The 13509-nt window shown below is 35.8% G+C and overlaps 1 protein-coding gene across 1 annotated transcript in view; it reads left to right on the plus strand.

The window, feature by feature from the left end:
- The window catches only part of DMGDH (dimethylglycine dehydrogenase), a 46109-nt gene that overhangs the window by 1053 nt on the left and 31547 nt on the right, over positions 1-13509 (plus strand). Inside the window, exons 2-5 of the mRNA XM_054053882.1 lie at positions 510-675; positions 7305-7403; positions 8679-8843; positions 9293-9497. Of these exons, the coding sequence (XP_053909857.1) occupies positions 510-675; positions 7305-7403; positions 8679-8843; positions 9293-9497 (635 nt within the window). The remainder of the gene's footprint in view (positions 1-509; positions 676-7304; positions 7404-8678; positions 8844-9292; positions 9498-13509) is intronic.

Below are 13509 nucleotides of genomic sequence, written 5' to 3' on the forward strand. Positions count from 1 at the left end.
CTTCAGCAAAGTAGAATATGTCAAAATAGAACAGGAAAACAGATATTGTTTCCTTGTTCCTGAACACTGATAGACTGATGAGTCTGCTGACATTTGCTACAGAAATATTAAGGAGCCTTGTTAAGTAGATGTTTTTTGAAGACTCTCTCTTTGTGTTGCATATACCATTACACTTTTGAAAAGTCAGTTTTGGCACTGTCATTTCACAGGTACAGTTTCTTGTTCAGAAGTAGGATCTACCTATAAAGGTATATTGGACAAATAACAAAGATTTAAAGTTGCAAATGGAAGCAAACTTGCTTTGCTTTTTGTATTACCACTGTTTATGACCCTTTAAGAGCACTTACTTCAAAAGAAGGGAAGGGTGAACAGGTTAGCTTTTAAGTCAGGTGCATCTAGACTCCCAAGACCAGTTACCAAGTCATGTTATGATTGGAGCCATAAGCAAAAAAGAGATGGACAGAAGTGCAATAATTTTTGTAACTATCTGTATTTTTGTTTTCCTCCAGGGAAGAAAGCTCATCTCCTTCCTTGGGGAAAGATAGAGCAGACACAGTGATCATTGGAGGTGGCTGTGTTGGTGTGAGTCTAGCCTATCACTTGGCTAAGGCTGGCTTGAAGGATGTTGTTCTGCTGGAAAAATCTGAGCTCACTGCGGGATCTACGTGGCATGCAGTAAGAAATGTTTTGCTAATCTCAATTTAACAGTGGTCTGTGTATCTAATGGTGGTGGAAGTTTCTTTACCTTTATATTCCCTGGCTTTCCAGACATTAACTTCTTTGGTTACCTTATACATATTTTATACATCTACATATTTTATACATAAATTTTACATTTTTAGTGTTGAGTTATTTATGGATTAGCTGAGTGGGTTTTGAAAAGTTGTCTCAGCTATCCACAGTTTATTTTTCTCATTTGTAAAAATTGGGACAAAGAGTGTATTTTGAAACTACTGGAAGGTGACTTAGTATTATTATACATTTTTTGCCAGTTAACTGGATTTAGACTTTAAAAATTATTTTAACTTGGATTTTTAAAATTTCTTCTGTTTCTAAGGTAATCTAATTTATACTGCAGGTGTTACTGTTGGAAATGATTGCACTGGCATGCATAAACCAGGAATGTGAAATTTGGCTTAATAGTGATGTAATTATTTTTTATGTATGAGTTATCATGAAAAAAAGGTGATTGAGAAAGAGCATCAGTGTCTAGTTTGCAGAGAATATTACTGTCCCAGAAACTGATTCTTATTAGAGAATTGAATTTTCTTTCCGGCCACCTCTACTGTTAGACAAAAGCTTGGAGGAGTAAAGCTAACAACTGTACACTGTGGGGTTTTTTAAGGCTGAGTGTTTCTCTGTACTCTAAGGAAAAAGACATACGGATAATAGTGACAGCGTGGGGATGCTTCCTATAATAATGCTAATCACGTGGATTTACTGGTGCACAACATGCACGTAGGTAATTATGTAGTTTCTATGTCAGTATCTGGAGTAGGCAGTGTAATGAAATGCAGTATAGCTTGCCACAATATTAAAAGCTTTTCTATTCATTTTGAGCTATGATTAGCTGAAACCGGGAGAATGTTATCCAAGTATGTAGCAGTGCGAAAGAGTAAAACCCAACAGGTTGCTGTCTGCAGAACTCCTCTATTAATACAATAGACCATTTATGCAATACTTATAACTATAGCATCTTCATGCCTTTCAGAAACAAATGAAGGAGGATGACTCAGACGGAATATATTTGATTTGTGATTTAATGCTTCTCCCAGGGGAGGGAGACTGAAGTTTGAAATGCTACATCTTAGGGCAGATGTTTAGTGTGTTTGGGACCTTATGAGAGAACAATAGTAAAAAAATGGAATTTAAGAACACTGCCTGAAATGTCCAAGTAGGTTTATTCTTTGTCTTACTTGCATTTCAACTAACACAACAAAAGAAAACACGTTGTATGGAGTTAGGAAAAACAAAATTCAGTAATTACATCTCTTTTAGAGAGAATAGTACCACAGATGATGCAGTTCAGTGAGCAGAGCAACACCACACGTGGTGTCAAATCATACATTTTGTATATTGAAGCATGACTATGAAATGCTGAAGGAAACACTTTGACTTAAGGACATGAGTGAGGCACAGACTGAATTCTGTTTACCTGATGCATATACAGAGTATAGATATGTGTGTAAAAATAATAAAAAGTAATAAAAATCCTCTTTGAATAATAAACCAAAATAATGAATGGGGGGGTTGTTACTGTTTCCTTGTTATACTTGTGACTCTAGGTTATTGCTGATAACTATATAAAAGCAACCTCCTCTTCAGTATTTTTGCCCCCACTTAGGAAGTGCAGCAACGGAGCACTGAGCAGCAGAGAAGATGAATGCACTACAGCTGTTGTGAGGGCTGCTTGTGGCACCTGCTGCAGCAAACTGATGGGATGAGCACAGTAAAACACCTTGTTGTGGGAGAGGTTAGAATGGATAACTGTTAGGTAACTACATGGTTTAATGTCTCTTTTCACTGAACTCAGTATTAAAGTGATGTATCTGAAGATGAAAAAGTTGATGAGAAGTCTGTTTCAGATGATGAGAAACATCAAAACTGTGACTGTGAGTTCTTTGTTGTACTGGGGGCTCTGAATTTATCAGTGGTTTCCTCCCAGCGATACAGTACTAGATGGAGATGAAAATTACATATATACTTAGCAAATGAAATGGTGTCTAATATATTGCTTGCAGCTACAAATTTTGAAATTCTGGTTCAGATATTGCTGTAGTATACCACATTCTCCCTCTTTCATAGTCCAGTAAATCCTGCTGTAGCCCAGGATCATGTTTCATGCAGGTCATATTCCTGCTAGTGCTGCTGCTGAAACATTCTTCCACTTCTCAGGGCTGAGATAATTGGGCTGACTTTCATGTGTGTTATTAAAATAGCACAGAAAAAGCGTACATTTTTATATTACTAGTAATAAAGATATAAATAACAGGGCAAGTGCTGCTCTTTTTTGTACCTATCTAGCTATGACAAAGTAGTATTTACTATATGTCTGTATATTAAGTAAAGGCTTTAAGAACTCCTGAAGTTCTTAAATTTTTATCCCACATGTCAAATCATTTGCAGTCTTACTGAAGCTCTATGGACTGAACAAGGCATATATAAGCCTCTCAGCAAATAGATTTTTTTTTTGTGTGGTTACTTGTTTAAAATGTGTTTTCTAAGAAAATATTTAAAGTATTATTCTGTTATGTGATACTTCTTGCAATGTGCAATTGATTTTGCTGCTGATGGTTTAATAAAGCACGGCACAAAACAAATAAAAACTTGGTGGAACTTGGTCAAACTTGCAAGAAGAGAGGATATAGGGTATAATGTGTTAATATCATTTTCCTCCAGAATGCTGGTTTAATAATTGGACTTAGTATAAAATCTGAAACAGATTGGAATAGTACAAAACTGATACACAAACATTTCAATATATAAAAATTTCAGCGATAAAAACTCTTAAAAATCTCTGTGTCAATTATCATAGCAAAGTGGCTATTCTTAAAACTATTTTCCTAGATCATGTTCACCTACAATAAAAAAGTCTTACGAAAATAGAGCAAAACCTAGAGCAAATCTGCTTCATATACAAGAATGCTTCTCCTTGGAACTCAGAAAAACAAGTAGACACATTGGAAGGCCATCTGGGCCAGATAGGCAGCTCATGATTGAGTTCTGGAGTGAAAATGTGGTGTATAGGGGGCAGAAGCAGGAAAAGGCTACAAAGGGACAATTTAGAAAAATTGCCTGGGCACGTGGAGAGGATGTTAGGAAAACCAAAACTCATCTACAGTTAAGACTCGTAAGGAACATTAAAGACAACAAGAAGAGCTTCTACTGCTGCGTTAGTAGTAGTATGAGGCTGAGCAGGAAAAATGTGGGACTGTTGCTGAATGAGGTGGGTCACAGTCTGCACTGATAAGGCTGAAGTACTCAATGCCTTCTTCACCTGACTTTCACTGACAAAGTTTCTCAGGCCTCTGTGCTCTGAGCAGGGTTCAAGGAAAAGATGAACTACCAGCGATGGATGAGGATCAAGCCAGGGGTTACTGGGATAACTTGACTCATGCATTTACATTGGACCAGATGGACTGCATCGAAGAATGCTGCTGATGGCATTTGAAAGACTTTGGAGATCACCTTTGAAAGACTGCGGAGATCAGCGGAGATGCCCAACAGCTGGAGGAGGGCATCTTTAGAAAAAAGCTAAAGAGACAATCAGAGGAGCTGATAGACAGCTAGCCATACCTTGATTCTTGGGAAAATCATGGAAGAAGTCTCAGATCTGGGCCAATAAAGGAGAAAAAAGTGACTGGGAACAGTCAGCATAGATTTGCAGAGTGTAAATCGTGTCTGACCAAACCTAGTTGCCTTCTATGACAAAGTGACTGAATTTTTAGAGATGGGCACAGCAGTTATTATCACTTACCTAGATTTTAGCAAGACATTAGACACTGTCTCCCATAATATTAATGTATTCAAAGAAGATGCTGTGGACTGTTATGGGCCTGTATGGTCTCACTCAACCTCTTTTATTATCATTATTTTATGATTCTATTAACTTAATTTTTACATAGACCAGTCAGGCTATTGTTGTTTCTCAGCCACACTCCTGAAATCAGAAACGTTCATTACCTGAAGCTGAAAGGTATCCAATGTGTTAAAAATTCTTACCTTCACTTAAAAATGTCAGAGAGAGTTTTGATATAAATTGTGCAGTTAAATACTCTTGAATATATATGGTTATGTACCTGACTTGCAAGTGGTTTGTGGTTCATTTTGGTTCAAAATGACTATCAGTGACCACTAGAATAGGATTTCCCCACATCTGAAAAATATACTACTATATTTGGAAAAATAACAGAAGACCAGAAAATGTGCATAAGTAGAAGAAGACAGTAAAAATAATCTGAGATAACAAAATTTGCAAGTACAAGTTAATTATTCATTGGATATTGTACGTGGCTAAAGAAATCCAAACATTTCAATAATTAATTTATTTCTGTATTCTCTATACACAGCTAAAAGGCCCTTAAGAGTTAATTTTAAGAAGCAAGTTTTAATTACCAATTCTTCAGTGAAACACTCCTGGGTTTTAGTCTGAGGTAATTAAAATAAATGTGTTCCAACAACATAAAAGCACATGTCAAATGAGGTGAAAAGCACATTTAGTCAAATACCTAGTCTCCAGTAGTGTCCAGTATGACGATGATCTGGTATGATAATAAGAAAAGGACAAGCAATGTTTTTCCAGACTATTAATTTAGCCCAAGGACTTTCTGAGTCCTAAATGCCTGCTTTGTGCTTAGTAGATATATCTCCTTCCCACAGATTTTAAACTCAGATTGGTGAGGTAATAAACACCACCAAACATACTTAGAAAACTAGAGCCAAATTTGTGAACAGAATATAGGCAAAACTGAAAAATAAAATATTAGTAAACGGTTAATTTTGCACTTTATTTCACCGTTGTTTTACTCTGGCATTTCAGATTTTTATTGTGGTACACTATGATATCACATACAAACTTTAAGCTATCAGAAAGATAAAATCTTCACAATGAAAGGCAGGATAAACTTTTAAGTGTGGCTAGTGTAAAGACATACAATTGGTAGTAGCAGATGGTCATGGTACTCTTACTCTGTGGATACGGAGAACCTGTATCTCAGGCAGCGAGTATGATTTATGTTTTTTTGGTGGAAATGATATGTGAGTGTAAGCCATCTGCTGAGAGAAATTTGAAGCTAATTGTTTCTGAAGGAAAAGATCCAGTCTTAAATGTGAAGCTGCACTAAGAAAGATGGGTCAGCAGAGGCCTTGGTTTATAAAAATGGGGATGTGTGGTCTAATTCATGCAAGATACGTTGGCATTGATTACAGAAAAGAGTACTGTTTGATAGGTTCTTAGCATAATTAAATTAGTTTGAATTAAAATATGTCTTTAAAGAATAGTAAATCTTGCTTTTGTTAGTCATATCCATACAGTTATTGCATACAGCTTTAAAAGTTAAAGCCTTAAAATATGTAGCACAGAAAGTTGTTGACAAGTTAAAATTGAGAGTAGTTAATGTGTGTTGCATACTAGGCAGCTTAGAAGAAAACTATCAAAACTCTGCTATGAATAACTTTTAACCCATATATTTCCTGCTGTTTTCTCTTGAAATCACAATGAACTCCAAGGTGGACTCTGGTGTCTAGCGCTCCTAAGTGAAGCAACCTTAATCTGTGAATAAGCTGCATTTTAGTTAGCAAAATATGCACTATATAAGTATACATCTTCTTATACATGTGTGTGTATATATGCGTATATATATGTGTAAAATATTTTAATAAATGTGGTTACTCATCCTGGAAACCTAAGGTAATATTACATTTCTGTTGTCTCCCTTACAAGAAGGGTTTTAGTGAGAAGTCAAGTGCAGGAACTACAAAGTGTATGCTTAACTTCAGTAACAGTTTATTTCTGTTTTTTTCTCAAGTGCTAAATGTCTGCAGTTACGAATCTCATTAGATTGTTGCTGCTGTCTCTACTGTAGGCAGGTGAACAGTTTCCTTTTATATAGAAGACACTGTACTAACTTCTGGATCTTACCTTTGCATGAACCCAAGGGGGATTGACAGCCTAAGTCAGACCGGGTTAAGTGAATTGCAAAATACATATAGTAATTTCTTAAGTTACTTCTGAATTGCAGCAATTACTCTTGAACTGCCACAAGAGACAACTGTTTAGAATAGAGAAATAACAACTGTTTAGAATAAAGGAAGATTGACTTCCACTACCCTACATTTCACAACCTAGGAAAGTGGTATCTCTTGTTAAGATCTGATCTTTGTTAAGGTTTGGTTTCTCTCCAATCTCTGTTGGCAAGAAGGAAAAGATCCTTCTACAGGACATTTAATCGGTTGATTTAGTTAATCAGGAGTAGAGTTGTGTGTCTCTTCCAAAAGATTTTAAAGAGACAACTGAATACTTTAAGGAAGAAAGGAAACCATAGGAGACAACAACTGCAACAGTATCATGGGTTCACAAGTTTGATGAGAAATGACAGGTGGAAAAACACATGTGCAGAGAACAAGAATGCTGTAAGTAGGGAAGGGATTTTATTTTTGCATTTGAAGCAGTTGTCTCTATCCACATGTTACTTTTCTTTGCAGTATCTTGACAGTTCATTTTTTAATGACAGTTGGAAGGAGGGAAAGAAAACACTGCATTTCTAATCATATCTTTATGTTGTTATTCCCATTTCTTTTTTGAGGCTGGTTTAACTACTTATTTTCATCCTGGAATAAACCTGAAGAAAATCCATGCTTATAGCATCAAACTTTATGAAAAACTGGAAGAGGAGACTGGACAGGTAATCTCCTTACCTTTTAAGTATTAATTCAGGTCAATGCTAACCTTACTAGTAGTCTTACAAAAAAGTTTGGAGTTGAGAGGTTGCATATGTGTGTGTTCATGTTTATCCTAAGGCTCCCTTTTTACTGAAATATATTCTCCTGCCAGCATATATGTGCTATAGTCTGGTGCTTAGTCACTAAATATTTTAGATAGTTTCCCAGATCCCTCTGAAATTTAAGAAAATGGTTTTCATAAAACATCTCAGAAGCCTGGCAGGCTCGGGATCTGCAACCTTAGCTTGGTATAGGAATTAAAATAGCATTAAGGATCTGGAATGACTGGATTGATGATACTTTCCAGCTATAAACATGTCCACTTAAACATTCACATAATATGATGCTGTCTGTACTTGTGAAGATTGCTGCAATTCTTCCCATCCCTTTCAGACGTGTTTCTATCCAGTGATTTAAGAAATAGGTATGCAGAGAAAAGCAGGAGTCATGTGTTTTGTATCAGGCATCACGCAGCCATATAGGTTTCATTTACTAAGTGTGCGCTTCTTTCAGACTGCAGCAGAAGTTGCATCATCCTCGCTGTACTGGTCTAAAAACTAGATAATTGTAATAAAATGCTTTTTTCTCCTTTGTACTGCTCAGCTAGATAAGATCCTACAACTGATTATCCTTGTGACTTCCACTAAAAGACTTACTCAGCTACTGTGAGGTAGCATAGAGAAGGTGAAGTAAATAGTGTATACCCAAAAGTGAACATTCAGTGTCCAGTTATATAAGGGCTTCTACTTTATGAAAAAGACTAAAAAAGGCAGGAAAAACTTTATTCATTGTGTCAATAAAGGTGATTGGTAAGTTCAGTTTATTTTGCAGCATCTCGAAAGAAAACTATGTTGGTTATAAACTTTAATATAAACTACTATATATTTATTTTTGAGATGTATGTGTTTCTATTTTTGAAAGCATATGAGCCCACAAATTCAAATATTAATAAAATCTTATTAAAATACTAGTCTTATGAAATTCAATAAAAGCTTTTTACAACTGTTTTGAAGATAGCATGTATTAACCTAGGAAGTTAATTTTATAACTTTATAAAAATTTTATTATCTTTAGGAGGTTACATTTAAGTCCTGTTCCTTCGAGGGCACCTAGCTTATTTGATTCTTTTCAGTGATGTTAGTGGCAGAATTCCTGGAGAGTTCCCATAGCATAGGAACGTGCATTTATGGAGGTAAGTACAGGTTCTTTCAGTAATTCGCTTTCACTCATCATTTTAGGCTGTGGGGTTTCATCAGCCTGGCAGCATCAGAATTGCTTCAACCCCTACTAGAGTGGATGAATTTAAATATCAAATGACTCGTGCTGGTTGGCACCCAACAGAACAGTACCTAATCACACCTGAGAAAGTACAAGAGCTGTTTCCCTTACTGAACATGGATACGGTAAGGAACCTAATTTTATATAAAATAACTTATTTTGTGATTAAATACTGGTTATATCAGATATGTAGGCATAAAGTCTGTTTCCTTTGTAGAAATTGTACCAGAATATTTGGTTTTCAGTGGAAAAGGTTGCATTATAAACTAAAATCGCTTAAGCAATTTAGCACATTCTAAAAGCCAGTGTGCATACTATTTATTATAATATATAGTATTATGATATTAAAGCATTGCAATCTTTAATTGCATGGAAGAACTGAGCAACTTTACATCCTTAGATCATTTTTAATTTGGATTACTGTAGCCCTGATATTATTATATGTTTTGAACATTTGTTTTGGTTTGACTTTTTAAAGTTTACTGCTTTCAAGAATAAAGCATTTTTTTAAAAAAAATATTAATTTTGATAAATTTTAATTTCTTTAATTTTGTGGGATTTTACCTTCACTTAGGTTTTAGCTGGCCTGTATAACCCTGGAGATGGTCATATCGATCCCTATTCTCTCACTATGGCCTTGGCTGCAGGAGCCAGAAAATATGGTGCCCAATTAAATTACCCTGTCCAAGTGACCAATCTGAACTCCCGATCTGATGGAACATGGGAAGTTGAAACTCCACTCGGTGTAATTCGAGCAAAGAGAATTGTGAACACTGCAGGTAGCATTTACCATAAGCTTTTGCATACTCTTCTGATTTACAAACTAGGTGACATGAAGCATCAGTACTGAATTGTGTGGATTACAGGAGTAAGTAATACATGTTTTTGAACATTCACTTGGTTTGTGATGAAATGTGCTTTGCAGTTTCGTGAAAATTTAGCTGTTACATTAATAGTCACTAAGTAGACATTAAAAGTGGTTTTTTTCTTGTTTGTCTCCAGCACTTACTAGTCAGACTATCCTGCTAGATTTTAGTAGCAGAAGAGACTTTCACTGGTCTGCAGTTACTTGTGTAGAAGAGAGGCTACTGTCCATGCATATTGTCCTCTAAGATCCTATGAAAGCTACTTAGTAAGGCGTATGAGATGAACATATGAAATAGAAATGTCTTTGTTGTTTTTTTCGAAAAGACTGAGGATTTGCAGCAAATAAGATAACCCTGCCTATTCCTGTATTATCTTTCTCTAGGATTTAACTCTATCCACATATCTTTGAAACAGAAGATTTCTGTTGCCCTTTGAGTAGTATTTTAAACATGCGCTTGGCTTAACAATACATTTTTTCATGTAATAAAAATTTCCTAACTCAAAAGAACTTATATTTACGTATGCGTTTTTTCTTCTACATTCTGCTAAAGAAGCCAAACTAGTATTTCTGCTTCAAAGAGCTTTGGGGCAAGAGTCCTTCGGATTTTTGTTTTCCTAAACAAGTTGATAGGTCTAAAAACCTGTATTCAACCTAAACTTGATTTATTTTTATGCTGCTTTATACAAGTTATAGGAAACTATATTATTGCTGAAACTGTTGGCACGTCCTATGTGAAGCGTGCCTTCTACTTCCTTCTAGAAGACTTTGTTTCCAATCGTTTGGAAACATGCTAAATATTTACCATTCAGATGATTTTTTTTCAGACTATCTGTCTCAGACTGAATCATATCTACATTTTTAGGGCATGAGTCTTTCATACATCCCATCTCAGTGAACAATCAGGCTTCACTAGGAAGCTGTGGTGGCTCAACAGAACTTTCTCTTCCTGTTCAGATGGAACAAGTAAACTGAGAGCAGGGATATATCTTTACAGTTCATTTCTACATCTGTGCAGTGGAAAAGAAAAAAACATCTATTTCTGCTGCAAAGCAGATAAAATGAAGAAGTTGAGCAAGACAGGGACTCTTCTTGTTGGTGGGTGCAATAACCATGGCTGACAATTGGAATTATGAGTGAGTTGGACTGGAAGGCAAATAGACTGGGAGAGTAGAATGTTTTGGAAATGTTCTTGGAGGTGGTTGAGAGGACTTGCAGTAAGTGGAACACTTGTGTACTAGAGGACTTACTAGATAAGGAAGCTCTTACTAGATAAGGAAGCTCAAACCAGGAGGGACTGTGGAGATGGCGACAGTGAGGACGAAACCACAGGGAGGGATAGTGGGAGGGGATATGAACTGTTTCATTAAGGCAACTTAAGCTGGACCTTTTGGACAAAAATATTAATCAAGATACTTGAGGAATGGTTGTGTGTGAGACTGAGACTGGAAAAGCAAGGTTCTCTGAGCTGATTGAGCATGACAGACTGGCGGAAGAGCAAGGGAGAGGTAGATGGGAGTAGATTGGAAGGAAGAGAAAACAGATGGGACAGGATTTGATAAATAAGGGAGGCCAACTTGCATATAGAGACAAAATAGCTGAAGAAGGATGTAAGGACTGGAGTGAGTAGAGTTTGAGGCAGTGGAAAAGAAGAGCAGGTAGGGGACTAGCAGGGATGGGGAAGAGAGAAAATTGGCATAAAGAGAAATTTGAATGGCATGGGATAAAAGGGCTGAACTCTGGAAGGATGAGATTTACTGGGTGACCATTCTTTCAGTAGTGTCTGGGATATAGACAGCCCTGTCCTAGATTATTCCAGGCTTTCAGTAAAGACTGACTGGGAAACCCACTGAAAAGTCTGCTTTTTGATCACATGCCTCCCGTTCATAGATGATCACCTGCTATTGCTATAAGACTAGAATAAATAGGAGGGATATGAAAAGCTTGACCTTGAGGTTCTAAGCATGCTCATGAGTGCCACACAATGACTTTTTGGAGAGAAAAAGTTCAGTATGCTTTTTTTTCAGAAAGCAAACAACCGCACAGACAGGGAAACCAAATTAAAACAATTTTACTTAGACCACAAAGTCAAGCACTTAGAAGATGACAGACGCCAGTATTTGATTGCCTTTGGACTGTCAGTTCACAGCTTTCTGGAATGAATTATGGGAGAGTGTTCAGTTATGAAATCACAAGCTCTTTTGCTAATAGGTTCCTCATGTCATTTGTTACGCAGTACAGATATATTGGTCTAGGACTGATCCAAGACTATGGAATTGAACGGCAGCATTTTTGGCAATCAAGCTTCTTACTTAGGCTACAGACTTCTAGGCACTCATTATTCCTAACTATTGGCTCTGTGTAATATGGGTGGAGTATCACAAATGCAGTAATTTCCTTATGTATGTTTAGTGCAGTTATCTATCTTAGGCTTGTGTATTAAGCTGACATTAGGAAGACTTTTCTAGTAAATGCTTATCAAAGTTTATTTGCAAAAATTAGAATACACCCTTGTGACATTTTCCTAAGTCTTTATTATTGTTTAATAAGTTATTAAATCAACAACATAATTAGTTAATTCTCTTGAGTAGATAACTGTTCAGCCAAAATGAACATTTGAAGCGCATATTGCTTAACATTCTGGCTAATGATGTGAAATGAGTACTGTATAACAAACATCTCCTATAAATATTCTCTCAGCTAACATTCATTCTTCTTCTCAGCCTTGCCTCATTCCTCTACAGAGCATGGTATAATTCAAAGCTCTTATTTTAGGCTCATGTTGCAATTTGAGCAGAGAAAAATATATCAAAAGGCTCTCTACATTCTCTCCCCTCCCTTATCCCCCAAATGACATCTGCACTGGAACTGGAACAAACTAGTTCCAACCAATCTTTAGCTGTTCCTTATGTGATATTTCCATTTTGGAAGAAAGCAGATACCTAATAAATAATCCTTGACACGAACTAACTGGTACTGAGCCTGCTGAAGTGATTTGCAGCCTATTTATAATGGAATGTTTTATTAAAGTCTGGAAAAATAGCATATTTAGTTTATATATACAGTATATGTGTGTATATATAATCATATATTTGCAAACATGTACACGCTGTCCATACAACCATTTATACAACCGTTACACAATGCAGTGAAAGAAGATTTTCTTTTTTAAAAAAGTCAGATTACGTAGTTCATCAGATATGCTAAGTAATACCACCACCCACCACTAAATATTTCAGCATCAGATGTTTGCAATCTATACAATTTAATCTTCACAAATGTCCTAGTGGTATAATTTATGCCTTCATTTATCTATACTATGTGTGATAGGCCTTGACATCTGTTTCCAACTACAATTTTGTTTCAGAGAACATACTCTTCCTTTTTCCATATTTTGTGTTTGCAATAGCTTTTGCACTTGGTTCAAAAACTTTAAACAAAGAAATTGTAGTATTTTTCATTTAGTAAATGATAATTATTCTAAGCAATTAAATAATCTTTTATGACAAGTGTGATTTTTTTTATAAGTACAATATTTAAGATTTTATTTTTAACAAGCTCGAACTATTTGCCTTTAATTCAAAAACAATTTTAAATCACCTTTGCTTATAATGCACTTCTGCAAACTTAATGGCGAAGAAATTTAATATTTTTGAAAGAAAAAAAGCTAAGTTTTGAAGACCTAAAATTAAGCCTACCATTTTTGTTTTCTTTGAATAGCTTGAATATGCTTGCTCTATGTTTTCCCACTGATTCTGTTTTAATGAGTAAGGAAAATAGTGAAATTAGAAGCACATTTTCAGAGCATAATTTCTTTTCCAAATATTGCTCTAAGTCAAACCAATTTTGGCAGAAAAACAGTGCATAGTACTAGACATGAAATTGTCTGCTACTTCACCTTTCCTTCTCCTTTTGGACCATCAGCT

Source organism: Cuculus canorus, chromosome Z (genome assembly GCF_017976375.1).
Source record: "Cuculus canorus isolate bCucCan1 chromosome Z, bCucCan1.pri, whole genome shotgun sequence".
Classification (NCBI taxonomy): Eukaryota; Metazoa; Chordata; class Aves; order Cuculiformes; family Cuculidae; genus Cuculus; species Cuculus canorus.